The 22,868-nt window shown below is 40.1% G+C and overlaps 1 protein-coding gene across 3 annotated transcripts; it reads left to right on the plus strand.

Annotated features, from left to right (window-relative positions):
- Positions 1-80: 80 nt before the first annotated feature.
- Positions 81-22,674, plus strand: ercc8 (excision repair cross-complementation group 8). 3 transcript variants are annotated; one of them, XR_004570845.1, is made up of 13 exons: positions 81-438; positions 10,104-10,199; positions 10,410-10,511; positions 10,857-10,980; positions 12,079-12,160; positions 13,007-13,075; positions 13,369-13,435; positions 13,990-14,093; positions 14,753-14,877; positions 18,334-18,531; positions 20,249-20,258; positions 20,360-20,455; positions 20,828-22,674. XR_004570845.1 is itself a non-coding variant. In XM_034234831.1 (13 exons), the coding sequence occupies exons 1-13, from the start codon at positions 362-364 to the stop codon at positions 20,891-20,893; spliced, it is 1,236 nt and encodes a 411-aa protein (XP_034090722.1). In that variant the 5' UTR covers positions 81-361; the 3' UTR covers positions 20,894-22,674. The 3 variants fall into 3 exon arrangements, 2 of the variants coding, with proteins under 2 accessions (XP_034090722.1, XP_034090723.1); XM_034234831.1 differs by having other exon boundaries at positions 20,229-20,258; XM_034234832.1 differs by lacking the exon at positions 20,249-20,258.
- Positions 22,675-22,868: the final 194 nt, after the last annotated feature.

The following is a 22,868-nucleotide window of genomic DNA, read 5'->3' on the forward strand; positions in this document are numbered from 1 at the left end:
ATGAATAAGCCGTTTTGTGATTGGACGCTTATTATTGAACAGCCAATCATCGCATTTGTCATTGAATGTTGTCATTACGTTCCAACATGGCGGTTCATTGTGTTGAGCAGCTGGGAAGTTAGAGAAATGTTATGTTAAATAAACAAGACATTATCGAAGCAAAGTGGCCTTTCGACGTATTTAGTTATTAAGAGGCTCTATGTGCAACAACATGACTTGTTGTTTGCGCTTCTTTTCAGTTACGATTGAAAACTTAATTCAATGTAGTCAACATGCTAGCCTTTGAGCTAGGTTGGCTAACGGTAGGATAGGTTGGAGACTAGTCCTTTTATTAATATAGTTTCATCTTCAAATTATAGCAATGTTGGGGTTTCTTACAGCCAGGCAGGCTGGTGTGGATGATCCTCTGCGACTGAGGCGTGCAGAGTCAACGCGGAGGTGAGAGAAAACAATGTCCCCTGACCCCTGCACACATACAGCAACAAAGACTAGAACACCTCTGTTGTGTAATATATAATTTAATACAAATACCGCTTTATAAATATTATTACTAGCTGTTTTATCTTTTTTAAACAATGCAACTACTGTAATACATTTGTAAATAAACAATATATATACTTCCTATTTCACTACTGTAACTTGGCTACTATCAAACTGCTTCATACATCCAACACTTATTTAAAATAATATATTGTTATTGGTCATTTTTGTAGTCCACCTGGATGAGTATTTTTGTAATTTATATTTTTCGCTGTTTACTTTTGCTGTAACAATTATACATTTTAATAACTTTATTTGTAAATGACGAATAAAGGTGTTCTTATTTTGAACCAGAAAGGAAAATAAATACTGATCTTTAAGGGGCACATTAATTTATATGCATACTCAGATAGCTCATAAACCTATAATCTCAACATATGTGATTGTAAAGTCTCATTTTATGATGTATTGTATTTTGCTGTTTGCATTGAAAAGATTTTACTAGCTAATGTTTGTAAATGACTCAAAAACTAACTGTGATTATCCAAATATCAAAACTTGTCAACAGTTCATTTTCTTTTGATTGTCTTAGTGATTAGTCTAATAATAACTTTATTTTATTTGTATTCTGTGTGGCACCTTTCATCCAGGACAGGCAGAAAAAACACAACAACGATATTAACATAAATAAAAACGAGTTACAAAAAGAAAACAGAGTTCGATCACAATGCAATAAATCATGGCACATTAGACTAGTAACCTTTGCCTGAATTAAAAGCCATAACAATGAAATGTAAAAATTTGTAAAATTCAATAATATAAACCTGTTATAAAAAACAAGACAAAGAGTTTAAATACAATGGTAATGGTATTTATTGGGGAATCTTATTTGTTGTGGTGTTTGTGCTGGAACCGCTTCATCCAAAACAGCACTCCGGTTAGAGAGTTGACACAGAGATACAGTCGTTGGACTTTATATTAGCTTGGTTCTTACAACAGCTGTAGCAGTAGTGAATGAATGTAGAGTAGAAATGAATGAATGTAGAGTAGAGATTGAATGAATGTAGAGTAGAGATGAATGAATGGTTTCTGCAAAATACACAGAAATAGAAATAAGGTTCACATTACAATAACTAACCAGACTCTGGTTATTAATAATAAGCAACAGCGATACTAATTGTTGCTAAACACATTAGACACGTTGCAAACACACACATGGCTAATAAAGGCTAAGCTAGTATCTCATCCACACACTATCACTGAATAGCTTAACTTAGCTAACTAGCTAGCATTAGCTCCATTTCTGAACAACATAGCAGCTAAAAACGGGACATCAATAGACTCATTAACACACTGACTCAGCAGGACACTATGCATACAATCTTATAACATTACCAACACTAAAGATCTGCATATATGCTCACATTCTTCACGAACGCATTCTCTCTGTGACGATGGTAATTATGCATGTGACGATGCGACCGCAATAATGTCCTGTCATGAACGCACATGTGTAAACCAAGCCCCCAGGAAGTGCGCCGGACTCAGATGAAAATATTCGTGCTGGCCAAACGGCGGTACTACACTTCCGTTTGGTTGCCAGGCCCGGAAACACTTTTTCCCATTGACTAACATGGGGAAAGAGTGGTCTGTAAATCGTTGGATAATTTTTTTTAAACTAAATAAACTACCCAGTATGATCACTTGTATAGCCCTTATTAAAAACATTCGTTCCTCAAGTTGTAATAATGTGCTAATAACGTTATTCTGAGAGTTATTTCCCTCTGCATTATGAACGCGCATCTAACCCACGGGACCGCGCCGCCCGGCACGTTCATGTTACGTGTCCCGACCAATCAGAGCACACTGTGCTCACAGGAAGGGTGGGGCTGGAGCTATTGGAGCTACAACGAGCCGTTAAAGGCAGAGAGTGAAATTCAGTGAATACACGTAGTTTACAGAGATGCTGTTTGAAAAACCAATGTGAGTTGCGTTTATCTTTACCCATGGATGCACAATAAGAACGGACCCATATCGTTACTGCCATCCCACGGAGCTGTAATAATGGATATATTGCACATGTTTGCTGTAATTCATTATCATACTACATGGGCTGTATGATTACATCTTGTACCGTAAATGTTGTATTAAATAAAGTTAATATTACCGACGTTATTAACGTCCCTGTAGCTTCGTATTACACTGTGTATATATACATACAGTGCAATAATTATTTCATGCTAAATGAAGCTCTGTTGCTTGGATATCACTAGATCCTGTTACAGCGTAATATAAGTACATAACGGTTGATGTGGACATTAGCATAATGACTAGCTAGTCGCTAGCTGCTAACTGCCGCCTCGTTAATAGCAAATCCATCATAATAACAAATCATTACCATGCTGTCATGAACGTGCGGTGCTGTTACGTGTACGCAAATTGACATGCTTGATGTGAACGAGCATTTTGGTTAAAGTTACGCATGCGCTATGAGCGCAATGCCGGGTAATCTGCTAATGAGCAGCTCTCATAGGAATTAATGAGGCCCCGCCTCCCACGCTGTATCCAGTTCTTATTATACATCCATGGTGTAAACAGCTCTAGGACCCGCAGCTGCGCTACTTTAGCTGTCCCTAAATGTGCCTGACTAAAACACGAACGATATAACGCAGATCAAGGGAAACAAGGGGAATTTACAACAGCCGCCCCCAGAATAGCATAGCTATTATGTAAAACAGAATAAATTCCCTAAGGTGCAGCGGAAGTCCCTGGATCCCTGGATCGTCCGGTAGAGCTGGTAGCTGCACAAGGCGTGCCACAGGTCGCAGGTACGTCTTGTCCCTGACTTGAACCTCAGCCGACCGGATGCATCCATCAGCACTGGCATTCAGCTTGACGACCTTCCCCACTGGCCAGTGGGCACGTGGAAGCTGAGGATCAACTATCATCACGACAGTACCTTGGAGAAGATCATCAGTGTGCTGCCGCCACTTCTGGCGGACTTGAAGGGATGGCAAGTAGCTTCTGATGAACTGCACCCAGAAGTGGTCAACCATCATTTGACAATGACGCAACCGCCTCTTGCTGAGGGTGTCTGTAGCGTATGATACTTGTTGAAGGGAAGCATCCCTCTGCCCCATCAGCAACATGCTTGGCGTCACAGGATCTGCGAGGTCTGATGACACATAGCCTAACCCCCAGTTTCCACTGGGTCCGTCTGCGCCGCGCTGCGCCGCGTCACGGCTGCGCCCACCGGACGCAAGTGGTGATCGGCACTCAGTCTCTCCAGGGAGAAGTCCTCCTCACCTTGTTAGTTGAGGTGGAAGGTATCTTAAATGCCAAACCCTTACCCCCAGTTTCCACCGGGTCCGTCTGCGTAGCCTACTTACTTTCTTGTAGAAGTTTTCATCATGGAAGTGGACTATTACAAATTTACAATTATTATGAAGTGTGTCTGTAGACTACAACATAACAAAATAGGACATTTATAACAACAATAAACACAATTTAAACAGACACAAAAATAAAACATTTAACTACGTAGCCTACTTACTTTCTTGTAGAAGTACAAATGTCCAGGATGCCCGAATCAATAACAAAACTGCGAGCCTGCACGCACGACGCTACGCTTCTGAAACGCTTCTGGGACGCGTCTGAGCCGTAACACGGCGCGTGTGGTGGAATAGCACCCATTGACTAGAGTGGCCGCGATCCTTACTTACCTTCCACCTCAACAAACAAGGTGAGGAGGACTTCTCCCTGGAGATACTGAGTGCCAATCACCACTTGTAGAGCCTTCTTGACCGATTGTATCTCGCGCTCCCAGGCACCGCCAAAGTGGGCAGATGCTGCAGGGTTAAAGCGAAACTTGATCGGTTTCTTGACAAGTTCCTCATGCAGTTGGGGCATCATTCCAGCAAACGCCTCCTCAAGCTCCCTAGCTGCTCCCCGGAAGTTTGTCCCCTGATCTGAGAGAATCTCGAAGGGGGTGCCTCGCCGAGCGGTGAATCGCCTCAAGGCCAAGAGGAAAGCATCTGCATCGATGCTATTAAGTAGATCTAGGTGGACACAGCGAATGGTGAGACCTTTTAAAGATGACTCCCCACCGTTTTCCACTGCGCCACCCTACCTTGACAGTATATAGCGCGGAGAAAAAAAAAGTTTTAACAACATGTTTATTTATTGACTTTTCATTCCTGTATAATCATTTTGCGCAAAGATGGCACTGTTTGTCACTTCATCCTTCTGGGATTTCATGAAGAACAGCTCCAACGCCTGTGTGTATGGGAACGCTTCTGGTGCTGGTCCATTAACTGGCAGCGATAGTATCTCTGGATGATAATGGCAGACACACGCATGACCTGGAATTTGACTTCCTCTCTGTGCTTTCTGAATGCAGACTGGATCACAGTGGCAGCATGATGCCAACGAGCCACCTCCTTTCTGACTTGATTGCCCCTGTACGCTGCCTGGATAACAACAGCAGCACTGCACATCTTTTGGTATTGTTGCATCTGTTTCTGTACGAGCTGGTGTGGCTGTCCATATTGCCGCCGTGTAAGGCTGGGCATAATGCCTGCAGGACTGGGCTATTTGTTTGTAGCCTTTATTTAACCAGGTGAAAGCCCCTTGAGATCAAAAGATCTCTTTTTCAAGGGTGACCTGCGGTACTATTAGATGGGCCTCAGTAGTTATACTGATACCCCTTTCGTCACATTAGTATGCATACAAAGTGACAGGTGGACACGCCCCTAATTCCCGCCTCCCATTGTTCGAGATCCTTTGATGTGTGTTATCAGGTAGGTGTGAAAAGCCCCCTGTGTAGTGCCTTTGTTGTTTAATTCTTTGATGTGTTGATTAAGGCAGTCTCTTTGAAGTTATGTTGTCTGGCCCCTGTCCCCTCACACCCCTTTGTAGTCTAGTCCTTTGATGTGTGTTATAACAGGTAGGTGTGAAAATCCCCCTGGTGTAGTGCCTTTGTTGTCTAATTCTTTGATGTGTTGATTAAGGCATTCTCTTTGAAGTTATGCTGTCTGGCCCCTGTCCCCTCAGAGTTGTATAATCTAATTAGCCTTTGATGTTTGCCCTTTGATGTGAGGTGTTATAACAGGCAGGTGTGACTTCACACTGGTGTGTTATAAGCCTTTGATGTTAATCTAGGTGTCTCTTTGAAGTTATGCGTGAGACTGTCTACCCGCCCCCTCCCAGCCCCGGCCTCTCCCCCTTTTCTCCACCCCTTCCTTTTGGCTATGACACCAGCAGTTAGTGGGGGTGGAATTAGATGAAGATAGAAATATGCTCAAACTAAATAAAAAGACAGTCATTTCCACTTACCAAGTCACCTTTCAAAAAAGAAAAATGGCCAAGAGATGCCTCGAATTGGGTTTAATCAGCCTGTGACAACTTACCGCCATACGTCCGGAGCGCCAGTCAAGAAACGAATGCAGCATCAGTGCGGGGTTCAGACGCATACAGCCGAAGATCTGTGTACAAACTTATCTCGTGCCCTCTTTTGGTCATGTGCGCGTGTTTCATGTGTGTTGGAGGAGGGGCTCTGTGAGGAAATACGCTCAATCTAAATCTTTAGTCCGAAGGAATCGAACTCGTCCTTATTGGGACTTTGGGAGGGGTCTTTTTCTTTCTTTTAATGGGTGATCTGTCAAAGGGTATGCTGTCAATCATTCTTAAATCTCTTGAACTAGGAATCTTAGAAATGCGTCTTAATCCTCCCAATCCTAGCTCTTCCTCTTCCTCCTCATCGTCATCATCCCACTCAGCATGACTCCGCCTCCCCCTCATCATAACAAGTCCCGCCCTCCTCACCAGATCATTTAAAAGTAAGGGGATGGAAATAGATGAAAAAATAAATATGCTCAAACTAAATAACAAGCCAGTCATTTCCACTCATCAAGTCACCTTTCAAAAAAGAAAAATGGCCAAGAGACGCCTCGATATGGGTTTAATCAGTAAGACGCCTGTGACAACTTACCGCCATCCGTCCGGAGCGCCAATCAAGAAACGAATGCAGTATCTGGGCCGGGTTCAGACGCCTCCAGCCGAAGAACTTCATGAAGAATGGACTCTGAAAAATGGCGATGTTTGGGGTTATGTAATCAACTATATGGCGAATGAACTGCATTTCTACAATCTGAAGAATGGAGAAACGTATGGACCCCGTAGTGTTAAAGCGACACTGACCTCAACAGATTGGGCTGTGTTAACTCTGGTGTCCTCCAGAGATCTCCACGCAACCACTGTATAGGAAGAAGTAGTGCATCAAGAAACAGGCGTGGAACCAGCGGTGTACAAGATATTTGCAAAGAAAAGCAAAGAAACGCAGACAGCATGCGAGATCAAAGAAGAGTTTTCACCGCTGCCTCTCAAGGTGGAGGAAGAAGAAGGAGATATTTCCCCGCCGCCAGAAGTGAGAAGAGTCCTGACAAGCACCGTCTGGGAAACTAAAAGCGGACCATCGGGGCGATGGTATTACTGCGCAAGCCGTATGGTGACGCTGGGGAAGGACCCCTCTGATGATTTTGTTTTGGAGTATTTCAACTCTACATGCGGGGTTTTTCAGACATCCTTGCGGGTGCCTCTGACTGCTTGGCTGAAAATGATTGATGGAAAAGCTACAAAGCTTAAAGAACTTTTTAAACAGAGTCAGACATCGATCGACATTATACTGGTGAAAAAGACTCTCACTTTTTGGACGGGTGGCTCAGTGGTCTGTGCATCCGATCATCAGATAAAGGGGGAGTGCTGGGGAACTCCAGTTCGAAACCCGCTCCTGCCGCCACTGCGTCAGGCCGTTGTGTCCTTGGGCAAGACACTTCACCCGGATTTGCTCCTGTGGGTAGTGTCCACAGTACATGTATAATACCAATGTGTACTTGTAAAAGCGCCTCGATGACCTCGAGGCGTGAAGATGGACGGTGTGGCGCAGTGCACTGTGCAATGATCATCAGATCAAGGGGTGAAACCCGCCGCTGCTGCGTCTGTAAAGCCGGTGTGTCCTTGGGCAAGACACTTCACCTGAACTTGCTCCTGTGGGTATTGTCCACAGTATCTGACCATTGCATGTATGATATATGTGTAATGTGTGTATATGTAAAGCGATTTGAGTCATTGAAAAAGCGCTATAATAAATGTAAGGAATTATTTATTATTATTATTTTGTAGAGGACTTCGCCTCCCAATCAACATAACAAGTCACACCCTCCTCACCAGATCATTTAAAACTAAGGACCCCTCAAAGAAAAGCATTGTGTTTTCTACCTATGTAAAAAGAGCGTCGGGGTTGTCTTACGAAAATGTGTTATCTCTGTATCAAGATGATGTGTTTAAAAAAGAATTTTGTGAAAAATACCAACTGTGTGAGAGACGTCATAAAGACAATCATTTTAACCACAGTGTTTGTTCTCTACAAATGTTTTAAGATTGTTACAAAATGTAAAAAATAAAAATACAAAGGTCTGGAGACTAAATTAATTCAGGTGACTCTGTCTTTATTAGGAAAACAAAAATATAATACAAATGGTTTAGGGGGTAAATGTAACCATCTTGGACTTAATAGTCTAACAAAATACTTTATCTGAATATATATTTTTTTTTTAAAACACACTTTTTGAAATTATTTATTTATTATTTCAGTGGAACAATCCAGTTGTTGTTAACATCAATGCTTTGTTCTCTTTTCTTGTGTTACTAAGATACTTTTAGACACACTTTGGCGTATGCAACACTTGTTCAGTTAAACAAGGTTTTTTCTTTTCTGATAACCTTACATATTTTAGTTATTTTCTGCTACCAAGATACTTTAAGATACACCTTGATGTATGCAACACTTAACAAAAGGGTATAATATGAAGTACTTGGTAAAGAATGGGTTTTTCTTTAAGGGGTGCAAAACTTTAGAACAGGGTCAAATATTCATTAATTTGTAATGAATTGAGTTTTCTTTCTTTTGATTTTCATGACTTTTCCATATTTCTGACAAACTATACTTTTTTGACTTTTTCCGTAAAATCTTGACAAACTATTACTTATTCTTAAATGTTGACCTATTGCTGCTTGGTTGGAGATGAGATGAAAAAGCTACAACGCTTAAAGAACTTTTTTTTTTTTAAACTCTCAATTCTATAATTCTCAATTCAACGCAATAAGCCCCACCCTCCACTCAGCAAATCATCTAAAACGAAGGACCCCACTAAGACGACCGTTGTAAACTAGCCACGGATCTGAGAAAAACCAAGACTCCCCCCCGCGAGTTGTAGCCAGGAACAGACTCCTGGACTACCACCATCATCACTACCATTTTGGACACCCGAATCTTGCAATACTACTGCTGCTGATTTCGCTCCTTGGGCCAAGACGTCTCTGTTTATGGACACAGTGAAATCGGTGTTGGTTGATATTTTGGAGAGGGTGATACATCGGTACAGAGAAGAAATATGCAACGAGTGCCGAGTCAGTCACCCCGGCCAGAGGCAACACGATTTTCTGAATGACATGCCCGATTTTTTTCTTCAGAAACAATTACAACGCGTTAATGAAAAGACTCTGGCTCACCGACTTCATTACTGAGATCGACCAGACTCTTTTTGATAAAGACATTTTCACGGATGATTAGAGGATCCAAGGCGCTTCGGAGGCTTTTCTTCACAATCTCAAAAATTGCAGACGCCTCAAGGAGAGACTTGAAAAGATCCATGCCGAGTTGGATGGAGAAGAAGAAGAAGAAGACTAACAACCAGCAGTTGACTGAAGCCAGGGACTTGTTCGATACAGTGACTTTTTTCTTTAAGTAAAATAAAAATGGGAAACTACTATGCAAAACGCTCTGTATATATTGATCATAATGTAGTCAATACCCTTTTAATAAGTGTGGTGATGAGGACGATTGAAAACAGAACGAGTAGTGACCCCTGTGTAAAAAGAATGGCTGAAGTTTGTAAACTGGAAGACATTCTGGATATCGTTCGTTCTGGGAGTACTATTCCGGGTCATTGGGAAACGATTGTAAACGAAACATTTAAAGTGGTCCTGGAATCTTCATTTTCCGAAACATTCTGTAACATTACCGCAGAAATGAAACAAACATCAAAAGTGTATCATGTGGCCACTTAGAGTGGCCAGCCTAAGGCACACCTGTGCAATAATCATGCAGTCTAATCAGCATCTTGATATGCCACACCTGTGAGGTGGGATGGATTATCTCGGCAAAGGAGAAGTGCTCACTATCACAGATTTGTTCAGATTTGTGAACAATATTTGAGAGAAATGGTTATTTTGTGTATATAGAAAATGTTTCAGATCTTTGAGTTCATCTCATGAAAAATGGGAGCAAAAACAAAAGTGTTGCGTTTATTTTTTTGTTCAGTGTATGTATTGATTTATCTACAATGTAATAATGCAATGTAAATTATCATTTGTAAAACTAATAACGTAAAAAATCATAAGGCCATTTGACTTTTTAACACCAACTCTGTCAATTTCTAGATTGCAACATTGTGTATTTCCTTTGCTCTGTCTTTTTATCCACTTGTGCCTCAAAGGTTTGATGCTAAACATTTTATTTGTTTTCCAGAAATGCTTGACTATTCTTCCTTTCTTAATCTCCAAAGGGTCCTGAGTCTGAAGTTGAATCCTGACAGAGATGTTGATAGAATCCATGGAAACGGCATCAACACCATTGACATTGAAGCAGTAGAGGGCAGATAGTAAGTCCACTTTTGTCATAGTTTGTCATAAGACCCCAGTAAAATGGAGGTATATGATATGTAGTTTTCAGCTACACAATCTTAATCCAAACACCTTTCTGTGATAATCTTCCATTAAGAACTACTGCAGGTTTACCTTTAGAAAGCAATGTGGCAGCTGTGTTGGAGGAAGTAATGCAGTCTGTGAAGTAAACCCTCTATGTTGTTTAGCATGTTGTCTGGCGGCGCAGATGGAGTGATTGTCATCTATGACCTGGAGAACTACAGTAGGAAACTACAGTACACCTGCAAGGCAGTTTGCACTGTAGGCAGGTGAGTGTTTTTGCCTTTACTCATTCTGTCCTCTAGAGGGTAGCACTGCCTTCCCCAATCTTTTGTTTCCTATGACTGCATTTTAATGGTAATGTGAACAGAAAAATCATACTAATTCTTGGTTCACTTCAATACATGACTCTGAAATCTAATTTCTGACAATGTGGGTCTCACCATGAACAATAATGTCATAATTTATTTACTGTTGCTCCATGAAAGTCTAACGTGGTTGTGCACTATTCTCCATTTGTTCATTTGATATTTCAAACATAACTGGGTGGTGAAGATCACTAAAGACATAAGTATGAATCTGGTCACATGTTATGTTTTTAATTTTTTATCTAGGTCGAGTCGGTATGTCCACAAATTCAGCGTAGAGACAGTCCAGTGGTATCCTTATGACACGGGCATGTTTGTCTCGAGTTCCTTTGACAAGACCATGAAGGTCTGGGACACTGAGACACTGAAGGTAAGACTGTCACCCACAGACTAGGTTACTCCCTATTACATGTGATAAACATGTGTTATATAAACCTGAATCAACATATAAACCTATGTGGATGTCAACATTAAACAGGTTACTTGGTGCACATTTCAAAGTGGTTTATCACGCCACTAGCTGACATTTGTATTCTTATAGCTCCACCACCCTTTCCTTCGCTTTCTAATTTTCTGCTTCATGCTTTCTACTTTCTATGCAAGAGTCCCATATGGCAGGCCCGAGCTGCACTAGAGTTACACTGGCACTGCGGTTACCTCAAAGGTCAGGGAAGGGACAGCAAAGAGCCAACGACCATTCATTGGTTTAGCTTACTAAGTTAAACTCTACGTGTTTCTGTCTCTGTGTTCCACATAAACACACACACTTATGCCTATTACATTAGTTATTGTGGTGTTTATTTGCACATTAATGTGTGCTTTGCATTGTTGTGCACAAAGTCCATGTGTATTGGTGGTATTTGATGCAAACAGAGCCTCCTCTGTGTGAGTGCCCATTGGTCGGTGCTGGCACTCACTGACAGACGGGGCACAGAGAGGCTTTTTATGTTTGCTGAAGAATTTGCATTGTAACCGCCGCTGCTGCTCGGGTGAGCCTTCTGAGCCATGATATCCCTTTTCTCTACTCTTCTGTTTTTATTTAAGTCCTTCCATTAACTTTTGTTCCGCAATGTCGGGAATTTATATAAGAGTTACATCTTTAAGGCAATGGCTTTGTGTTAAGGGTCATGGCTGTATATTTGTATTATTAAATTAAGATATCATTCAGCACACATAATAATAATAATAATACATTTTATTTATAAAGGCGCCTTTCAAGGCTCTCAAGGTCGCTGTAAAAGGTACACAAAACAAACAAAAAAACAGCACAAAAACAAGACAATATAATCGATAAAAACAGAGCACATGTGATCAGGGTGGATATGCAAGTGTGTAGAGATATGTTTTGAGACGTGATTTGAAAATGGAGAGAGAGAGTCAGTATTCCGGATGTTTACTTAGCAATTAACTCAAAGGAAGCTGACTACAGCTAACTGTACTCCCTTTCTTTCCCTTTGTTATTCTTAAGCCTGCAGAAGTCTTTGAGTTTGAGGGCAATGTCTACAGCCACCACCTCTCCCCCATTGCCAGGAAGCACAGTCTCATTGCAGGTGTGTGTCATGATTCAACCACCACTGCTTTCTATGGGGAATAACAAACTGTTCTTTGTCATCAGTTTGTTTCTCCGGTCAGTGTACTGCATGCTTCCACACAGCGCTGTGTACCCACGTTTTACCCCAGGTTACAATGTGCTATGTACCTTGAGGCGACAGAAGCGTGAAAGATTTCAGGGAGAAAAAATTGTAATAATCTTTGTGCCACCTCACCACGTTGCCCAACTGGACAAACAGGTTTCTCGTGCCTGCTGATTGTGTGTACTCATAAATGTCCATACCCACACAGTTTCTCTGACACACCTTTTTCTAATCCTGGGACAATCACAGAGTCGTCTTTTTTAGCTTGATGTCCTCCACTCTCAGGGGTGTTACATATCCTTGTCAAACATTGGTTTTCAAAAGGAATCTGTTACTCTTAAGCATCACTACATTAATTATTCTTAATGCTGGCTGTTTCAATTTGAATGAACTCCAAATCATCTTCTTTGTTCTTTTGAATGTTACTCAATATCTTGCCCCCCTCTGATGTATAAATGGGTGTGTTGGCTCACGTTTATCAGGTGTTGTTATCAGGGATTTTTCATGTTTACCACACCTGTTCTTTTAGAACCTAGGTCTTCCGATTTGACTCTTTTGAAGTGCCTCTCCCATACACGTTGTAGAAAATTATACTTACACATGTACTAGGATCTGTACACTTTGATAATGATGATAAGAAGGAATTTAAGATTTGAACTACTGTCCTACGCTATTGCAAGGAGCTTTCAGCTTTTACGCCTGCCTTGTAATTCCCTATTTTAAGGGTCTTTAACTTCAACTTTTTGTTTCTTTGTTTTCCAGTTGGCACCACAGACCCTAAAATCCAGCTGTGTGACCTGAAGTCTGGTTCACGGATTCATGTTCTTCAGGGTATGTGAGCTAGAGGCAATTAATGAAAGCATGGAGTATTAGAGCCAAATATATGTTTTGTATTGGAGCTGGGGGAGCTTGTAAATAACTTTATTAATCTCAGAGAATATCCAAGTTTTTTCTTTTAAATAAAAAAATTACAAAAAAGTGTAATCATGGACATTATGCAGCTTTTCTTGGAATGTAACCCCCTTCGCCGGCTCTGTTATTAACAATTTGTTTAACCTACAACATTAATCATTTTCTGTTATAGTTTTTCTTCACACGCATAAACAATAACTGTTTCCCTCCAGGCCACAGAGCAGAGATCCTGTCCGTGCGGTGGTCGCCCCGATACGATCACATCTTAGCCACTGCCAGGTAGGCACTGTTAACTGCCAGTCCATCTGTAGAGAATCAGCATCACCTGGTTCTCCCTCAGATTAAAGAAAAGTGTCGGACGCAGAAAAAATCCCCACAATTCCGTGTCCCAACGGTTCCTGTCTTCTCAGTTTCTGCCCATCTGGCCACAGTGCAACCCTGAGGCCAGTATAATGCCACCACATCGCCAGCAGACAGGCACTGTGGCCCTCTCAGCGCAGCATATGGTAGATACAGTCCCCACCTGTGCTATGATACATTAGACATGCTAATGAACCTATTGGGATTACTGTGCTGCCTTTCCCTGCGGACTTTAAGTGATTTTGAAAACAACTGGCACAGAGAAGTGTATGCTATTCTATTATGGAGCAGAATGTTAATTCCCAGCAGAAATCTGACCTTTAAAAACAAACACTAGTGAACATGAAGCTGTATTAATCCCTGTACCGGACTGGATCAAACGTTTTTTGAAATGAATGAACAGGACTTAAGGATAATTAACCAGGAGAGTGTAAAACTAAAATAATTCCCTCATTTTCCCTCATCCTTCTAAGTGCAGACAGCAAAGTGAAAGTATGGGATGTGCGTCGGGCTTCTGGTAGTCTCTTCACTCTGGACCAACACAATGGAGACAAATCAAAAGCATCCTCTGAGGCAGGTACTGTCACTTCTCTCCTTTTCTTACTTTTCCAGTGTTTATTTATAATCCTGTCGTAACAATATCAATTTGCAAAACACTGTCAAAAAAGTCCTTTTAGCAACCCCAATGTGCTGCACTGATGGAAAAAGCATCATGAAGTACAAACTGTGGGGGCAAACATTGATGTAGAGTCACAGAATTCATATTTTCTGGTAACTGATGACGATGCATTCAATGACTGGTTATAGTAAATAATCAGTCAATCTTACAGATCTAATAATAATAATAAATGTAATTTATATGGCGCTTTTCATAGTCTCAAAGTCGCTTAAAGTCCTAGCTTGTTATTTTATTAACTTTCAGGTTAGTCCGGTTAACACAACAAAGTCTGTCTCTGGATGAGATGTCAACATTCTTACAGGGTGTGTTTTCCTTCCTGACGCCCTGTATGTGTTTCTAATCAAAGGATTCAATGTCATAAAACCAATTTGCACAGTTTATCTAAGCCTTTCTGTGTGATAAGGAGACAAGAGATGTTTAACAAATATTACACTAAAAGCATGTCATTTATTGATAATCAATTGTATAAAATAATTATCTACTATTGGTTTTTGATAAAGATGGAGGATGAAAGACATGACAAATACATGTTGCCATGCTTCATTTGTGTTTATCAGTGAACACGGCGCATAATGGCAGAGTGAATGGCCTGTGCTTCACTGGCGATGGCCTCTACCTCCTCACCACTGGAACTGATGACCGTATGCGACTATGGAATAGTGCAACTGGGGAAAACACCCTGGTAAGTTGTGTGTGTGTGTGTTTCCTCCTCATAACATACCTGGGGAAACCTGTTTTTACTATAGTAAAAACTGTTCATCATGTACTCGCATAACATCAAGGTTATGTCTCAGTTTAAAACTTTGTTTTGACTAAGGCAGCAGCTGAAAAGTTCCATATGGCTTAATTGTTGGTCCTGTTTTAGTGCCGCCTACATGCCTTCCCTTGGTTGGTGTTCTTTAGAAACATAGGAATATTAACATTATTTAGCAGACATCATGTAACTGTATTTCTGTTATTGTCATAACATGGTTTCTGATGTGCTATTTAGATAAGATAATATGGACCTTTATTGTTCCCCTGCATTACGTTAGCTCTGACCAGAATATTGATCAATATTCATTGATTGATTAAAGGACATGACATGTTCCAGTGTTTAGGGTGCTACACATGATGTATGCACTTGTTTGTCATCCATTACTCAACATTTTACCTTACATTTAAATGTTTTTAATTTTGAAGAATACTCTCAAAAGTAGCCGCAAATTCGTTTTTCTCTTTGACCTTAAAAAGTCATGGTTTTGATTTGAAATATAGATGCTGCATTGTCACTTTTTTACGATTATATTCAAATTTCAACGACACAGGGGATACTTATGAATGGCAAAACTTTCTTTTCAAAACAGTTTGATATTCTCTGTTGGTATTAGCATGTAAACCTGGAATCCATGTTTAGTTAACAATCATCATCATGATGTAGCTACTGTTAACCATAATGGACAGCCTTGTTCACAACACAGCTCTTGCGGGCTCTCAAGGACTCTTTGTATGATTTAATTTTGGCCAGTTTAAAAGAAAATAAACAACATAAACCCTTAGCAGAGAGAGGTTGACAAATTGCATGAATGTTTGTAATTTTTTGCTCAGATTGAGTAAACAGGATGCTACTGCTACTCTTAGAGAAACAGTGTTCTTGGGTCTACATAAATGGAAAATATATTAGCTCCATCTCCACAACCTACAAACATGACCTTACCTTAAAGCTCAGGAAAGTTATGCTATTGCTCCGGTTCTAATATTCTGCTCTACTGCTTCATGCTGAGGTTGCCATGGCGGACATGTTTCCATCTTCGGCTGTAACACTAGACGACTAGACACAAGGAAGGGTTTGACCTTCTCTCCCGGCAGAGATAAGAGTTGCAATGAGGATGTCTGGTGTACGTTTAGGGGGTAATGCTAATGTTGAAATGCTAAAATGTTAAAGGAAATGCATTGCACAATTCAGACCTGTTTCATCGGCATGAATAAAGCCTTGTAATTCTACACCATGAAGGTGCATTTATTTGCTTGCTTGTTCCTGTTCGTCTTGATTTCAGGGTCATTGCAAGTCAATCAATCAATCAATGTTTATTTATATAGCCCAATATCACAAATGTTACATTTGTCTTAGTGGACTTTACAGTTTGTACAAAATATCAGTATGACAATACGACACCCTCTGTCCTTAGACCCTCACATCGTACAAGGAAAAACTTCCGAAGAAAACCCACAGTTTAAAGTGAAAAATGGGAGAAACCTCAGGGAGAGCAACAGAGGAGGGATCCCTCTCCCAGGACGGACAGACGTGCAATAGATGCCGTGTGTAAATTGAAAAGATAATACATTTGCAACATAGGTAGTCCAAATGTTTGGAAATGCATGTGTGTATAATAGGAAGATGAATCCACGAGGATATCCATCCAGGACCTATGATCCAGTACCACAGCCACGACTCAAGATCCAGGGCTCGCGATCCAGGACAGAGGAGTGCAGGATCATCCATGACTCCGGATCCCGGCGTATATAGACACCAAAAAGAAAGACATTTGGGGAAGCTGGGTTAATCGGAACATGAGAGTACACAGGTATAGACAGAGAGAAGGAAGAAGTAAGATGTCCCCCGACAAACTAAGCCTATATCAGCTAAACTAGGGGCTGAATCTAATCAGCCCTAACTATAAGCTTTATCAAAAAGGAAGGTCTTAAGCGCACTCTTAAAAACGGATAGGGTGTCTGCCGCCCGAACACAAACTGGAAGCTGATGCCACAAATGTGGAGCTTGATAAGAAAAGGCTCTGGCTCCCATTGTACTTTTAGAGACTCTAGGAACAACCAACAACCCTGCATTCTTGGAACGCAATGCCCTAGTAGGACAGTAGGGTATAATGAGTTCTTTAAGGTAAGATGGCGCCTGCCCATTAAGGGCTTTGTAGGCGAGAAGAAGAATTTTAAATTCTATCCTGTGTTCTATAGGGAGCCAGTGTAAGGCAGCCAGAACAGGAGTAATGTGGTCCCTTTCCCTAACTCTGGTTAGTACACGAGCTGCAGCATTTTGAATCAGCTGAAGCGACTTGACTGACTTCTTGGTACACCCTGATAATAAAGAGTTACAATAATCCAGCCTTGAAGTAACAAATGTATGGACTAGTTTCTCTGCATCGTTTTGAGGCAAGATATGCCTGATCTTTGCAATGTTACGTAGATGGAAGTAGGCGGTCCTTGAAATTGATTTTATGTGGGCGTTAAAGGATAAATCCTGATCAAATATAACACCAAGATTCCTTACAGTCTCACTGGAGGCCAAATTAATGCCATCCATAGTTAGTATATCCTTAGATAATTTGTTTCGTAGATTCTTCGGGCCAAGTCCTGGAAAAGTCTTATATTGTCTGAAAGTATGTTATCTAAATTGAAAGCATCTGGTCCAGCATACCCTATGTTTCAGTTTCAGAAGCCTTAAAATTATGGTTTCCTCTCTACTGTACTGGTACTGTTCTTTTTTTCTTTTCTGAGTGGTTGTCACACTGTTCCACAAATCTACATCCATGTTAATGCAGAAATGTGCCAACGAAGGCAGTGAAGACGAAGACTGCAAGTTAGTTAGATGGATGTAAACAATACATTCATACTATTTAAAAAAAATTGCTGAGGAAATACAATTGTTAGACTTCAAGGAAACAAGTGTTTTGATGGCAAACACTGAATGTAGCTCTGGTTGTTTTGGTATAGTGCTTGAAAGGCATAACATATTATTGTTACATAGAGATGTATGATATAGATATGCTGAAATATCCTGATATATGTTTTGTGATACTGTATGAACTCGGAAAAACATGGTGACCATTTTTTATAAAAATGACATGTATATACACCGATTTTATTCACATGGCAATATGAATAATGTTTATACAATGATACTTCCAGGTAAAAAAGGTGTTTCCATAAATCGTCTTGGTTACAGTATCGCAATATATTTTAAATATCATGTCCTCTGCATCATGATGCGTATCATATTGCCAATACAATAAATTGTCAGTATGTTGTCTGTTTCATAAAAGAAAAACATTTTATATTCATCCCACATTGATTAGCTTATACAATGTATATCCTGGCATACACACATGTTCTGAACCCTGTGTGTCTTCTTTGTGTCCTTCAGGTAAATTACGGGAAGGTCTGCAACGAGAGCCGTAAAAGGCTTCAGTTCACAGTTTCCCGTGGCTGCAGCCCAGAGTTTGTGTTTGTGCCATGCGGCAGCTCGGTGGCTGTGTATGCCCTCCACACAGGAGAGCTGGTCACCATGCTCAGAGGGCACTACAACAACGTGGACTGCTGCGAGTTTCACCCAGACTACCAGGTGAGAGTCAATGCAGTGGTATTAATTGCACCATTAAAATGCAGTAGTCCATTTATGCTGCGCAAGACAGCGAAACAAAAATGAGAGTGCATTCCTGTAGTTCACTCTTTTGTTGAATCAGGCACAATGCAAACAGCAGCAACTAAAAGGAGGTTTTCTGCATCTGAATAAACCCATCTCTCTGCAGTGCTGCCTTGTTTGTATTTCCATCTAACTGTTTCTGTTTGTTCAGCTAGTCGGGTCTAGCTGGTCCCTCTACACCTCGAGAATTGACGTTTCTTTGCGTCCCCTTTTTTAATCTCTTCGACTTCTTTGGTGTTGCCATCACAGTAAGAGCTTTTCAAAATGTGCAATCACCATGCAGTCCCAAATGAGCCGCTTGCCCCAGTACAGATAACACTGTTAACATCTACTTAGCTATAGCCTACTGAGCTACTATGAATGCAAATAATGGCATCTCATTTGTTTGAACCCATTTTGTGCTCCCGACCTGAATGTCGACTGTTGCCGTTGCATACGTCACAAGGTGCCCCTGCACTCAAGTAAATCTACTATCTACTCTTTCAGATTTAAGTATAGGTTTTCATTTAGTTTCACCATTATCTGTAACGTAAACTTTTTATTGAGCAAATGTACTAACACACAGGCAACAACTGATTCAGGATTACAATATTTAAGAATCACAAATTGTGATGAAATTCATTAAAAAAACTAATTTTGAGATAAATGCATTTAGATGCAATAAAAACACTACATTTTATAATAGTACTGCATAAAAAGTACAAGTGCTCTCAATATCTGTAAATCTATATGACACTTATTTGCCAAACGCAGCATAAAATGCACCTTTTTTTATTTTTTGGGTTAATTGGATATTATTTACTATTTTTTTGCCCATATTTGACAATTGCAATATCAGTATACATACTTGTATACGCTTAATAATAAACAGTAGGGGAAAACAATGTTAAGAGCCTATTCTTTTTATTCTGTTGCTGATTTTACAATGGACCAACAAATAAGCCAATGGCCACAGATTGACGTAACAATAACATCTGACTCTAACCATTATTCACTTTTATACAAGCTGTTGGTTTGAATCAGGAGTCTGCCAATACATCTGCAAATCTCAGGTGTTTGCAGCTTGGTCATACCATTCTTTCATATGCTAAACTGACAAAGTATATATGCTTATTCAGTTTTGTATTTGTACTTACTCAAGTCTAGCATAAAAACTGCCTAATATGGCAGTGTCCCACATTTATTCGTCAGTATTATCTTTTTAATTGTAAGGTAACTTTTGCAAGGTATAATCATTGTAAATTAAAATAATAATAATAATAATAATCCTTATATTTATTATAGCGCTTTATCAATGACTCTCAAAGCGCTTTACAAATACACATTACAAAAGCCCAATCAATGCCATGCTATCTGCCCACGTAAACATCTGGTTACACTCGCTGGTTTGACAGGTGAAACATAGGAATGCAGCTTGTCATAAAGAAGATTTCGGTTTTCTTTTAAATGTTTTGCTTCTTACAGGAACCTCTTGTCAGATGTAATGAAACTGAGCAGCCCTTTGACACACAGAATGTGTCCCATGTGTTCACTCCTGTTGCATGGACAGTTTTAAGCGTATTAATTATTTTACTCTTGGTCCCTATCATGCTTGTTAACACGACTGTTCCCTCGAGGCTGATGTCATTGTCTGGAGGCGCTTCAAGGTGAAAGTGATGCTGTGACAGCAGCTCTTTTTTTGTTCCCTGTAACCGTGTGTGACTCAATTAGTCAGAACTGAGTTGTCTTTGTTCTTGTTTATGTTTAGGAGCTCTATACTGGAGGTAAAGACTGTAACATCCTGGCGTGGGTTCCTGCCCCTCGTGCCCCAGATGTGGAAGAAGAGTCAAAAAGTGCAAATCAGGTACTAATAAAAATGAAACTTGATATAGGAAAGACAAGACCATGACACTCTGTGGATTAAATTAACTTCGTAAAAGTTAAACTCTATTTCAAGAGTCAATATGTTGTAGTGGCAATCTGAAAACAATGTCTTCATTTTGTTATTTGGTCTTCATAGCAGAAATGTTATTGTAGATAGACTGTACATCATTTTAAGAATTTAGATTATGACAATCACCCAGAACATACTGGTTTAGATATAAACAAAGTACATTCTATCAAAAAACAACCTGTCATTTTCCATTTGAACTTGATTCATTTATAAAACAAGCCACACTATGCATACTTTTTAATTCAGGGACAAGTATCTTCATTCAGTGTTGCTTCCTTACAGGCTGCTGCTGACCAGTCCTCAGTGAACCCGGCCTTTCAGGATGCATGGAGTAGTGATGAAGACTAATGCTGTTTTTCTTCGTGTGGACATACAAAGTGTCTGACTATGGCAATGTGCGCACATCTTGAAGATGATCCTGTGGGGATACATGTGAAGATAATAACGACTTTGGGAAAATATCTCTTGTTTCATCATTGCAGGCATAGATAAAGATGGTAAATTGGAATGTGTAAATAATTGTATACTATTATAAAGATGCACAAATGGTTTTTTTCTACATTCGATATTGCATTGTTGTGATTTTTTTAAATTTGGATGTAAAACTGACACGGTCCTTAGCATGCATATCAAGTCTTACATCTTGCCAAAGTCCTGTCACCAAGTTCCAAGCCAATTTTGTATTTTGAATTATTCATAGTAGTAATTGGGGGAATATCTGCAATTTTTTTCGGCAAATAAAAATATATTTATTGTTAGGTTTTGAGTAGGGATGCTCCAATCGATCGGCCGCCGATCGTTATCGGCCGATATTCACTCTCGGCCGATCGATCGGTGCTCTCTAAGGCCAATCAGGAGAGCCGATCACATGACGTAAAATACACGACACTTTTCTCTGTGCGCGGCAAAACAAGCTCGCCAAAATGGCTTCACCGGTCTGGCAGTATTTGAAGGTGTCCGAAAAAGACAATAAAATAGCGGTATGCAACGTGTGTGAAGCAGAAATCCTGCAGCTCCGCCCGCTGTGACGGACCGGTGAGCGGAGCAACACACACACTAAGAGTTAGACCTAACACACTTAGCCATTATATCTACCTCTGGAACAAGCTAAACTAGTTATAAATATGTTTATTCTTTACTGTCGGGTCACTCATTACTGGATCAGTGAGCTGCATATACTGACAGGCTATCAGGAGAGAGAGAGGAAAAGAGAGCGCTTCCGCTCATTTCTCCCGTGTTATTATCCAAATGTAAACTTGAATAATGTACTTAATTTGAATGTAATAATTATTTTGGTTGTTTGTGGAAGCGCATCATGTATTGAAAAATTAATCTGAACTTTTCAATCTGTTACAATTATAAACTGAAGCAATATAAAAATGAGCCCCATTAACTGAGTTTTAAACATCACTTTAAATGGAAGATCCCCATAGCCCCCACCCACCCGATCGGATCGGCAATCGGCATCGGCCGATACTGATTTCGGCTATCGGCCCCAAAATACCCGATCGGAGCATCCCTAGATTCGAGATCAGCAAAATACGTATCTATTGTCAGTTTAAACCCCCCCACACATGTTATGGTGCTGACATTATACCAGTTTGAGACATTTTGTAACATGTATGTATACATACTACATATTGTACACATGTGGGGTGAGTCTTTCTAAGTGTTTTTTTCAACACATTGGAAAGAGACTGACCACATGGGAGTAACTAATAGGTACTAAATAGCACCCATTGTCTTATCATTCCCAGCTAAATTTACATTTATTTGTTAGTTCTTCTGACAGCCGTTTAATGAAACTAGCTGAGAAAGTAAGAGTGAATCCTTGTCTCTGTCCCACCCTCCTCATTGTTATACCTATTGCCTCAGACACCTTGACCCAAATGAGGCTTAATACTGACGCAAAAAATAACAATAACACATCACAGTCATTAATACAGTTATCTTTTGGCATATCTATCAAGTAATTTTGAATATGAAAACATTTTATATCCAGTATACTGTTTCTGTCTCTAGCATAATATCATGAAGCAGTAATTTATCTTTATCTTACATTACCTGAAGTGTCTTGAATTGTACAGTTTTAACTATTATGTCTTATAATAAAAACACTGGGAATGTTACCTTGTTTCTTTTATCAACTTCTGCGATTTGAGTGTGGTTTTTAGGAGTTTATGAAGAAAAAAACCCTCCCTTTTTTGCACTGAAACCAGTTATTAACTAAGTTTGAACAGGATATTATTTCTGTACTGTTGTACATCTTGACAACTTTCGATGAGGCATCACCCAAGAATGAACTAGTATTGGGCCCAAACTT

This window comes from Gymnodraco acuticeps, unplaced genomic scaffold (genome assembly GCF_902827175.1).
Source record: "Gymnodraco acuticeps unplaced genomic scaffold, fGymAcu1.1, whole genome shotgun sequence".
In the NCBI taxonomy this organism is placed as follows: Eukaryota; Metazoa; Chordata; class Actinopteri; order Perciformes; family Bathydraconidae; genus Gymnodraco; species Gymnodraco acuticeps.

What these genes read in the sequence shown, in the direction of transcription:
- ercc8 (XM_034234831.1), top strand. Translation starts at nt 362, where the DNA reads ATGTTGGGGTTTCTTACAGCCAGGCAGGCTGGTGTGGATGATCCTCTG. An exon ending in GCAGTTTGCACTGTAGGCAG is followed by an intron (nt 10,512 to 10,856) that starts GTGAGTGTTTTT and finishes TTTTTTATCTAG; the next exon opens with GTCGAGTCGGTATGTCCACA. An exon ending in CAACTGGGGAAAACACCCTG is followed by an intron (nt 14,878 to 18,333) that starts GTAAGTTGTGTG and finishes TGTGTCCTTCAG; the next exon opens with GTAAATTACGGGAAGGTCTG.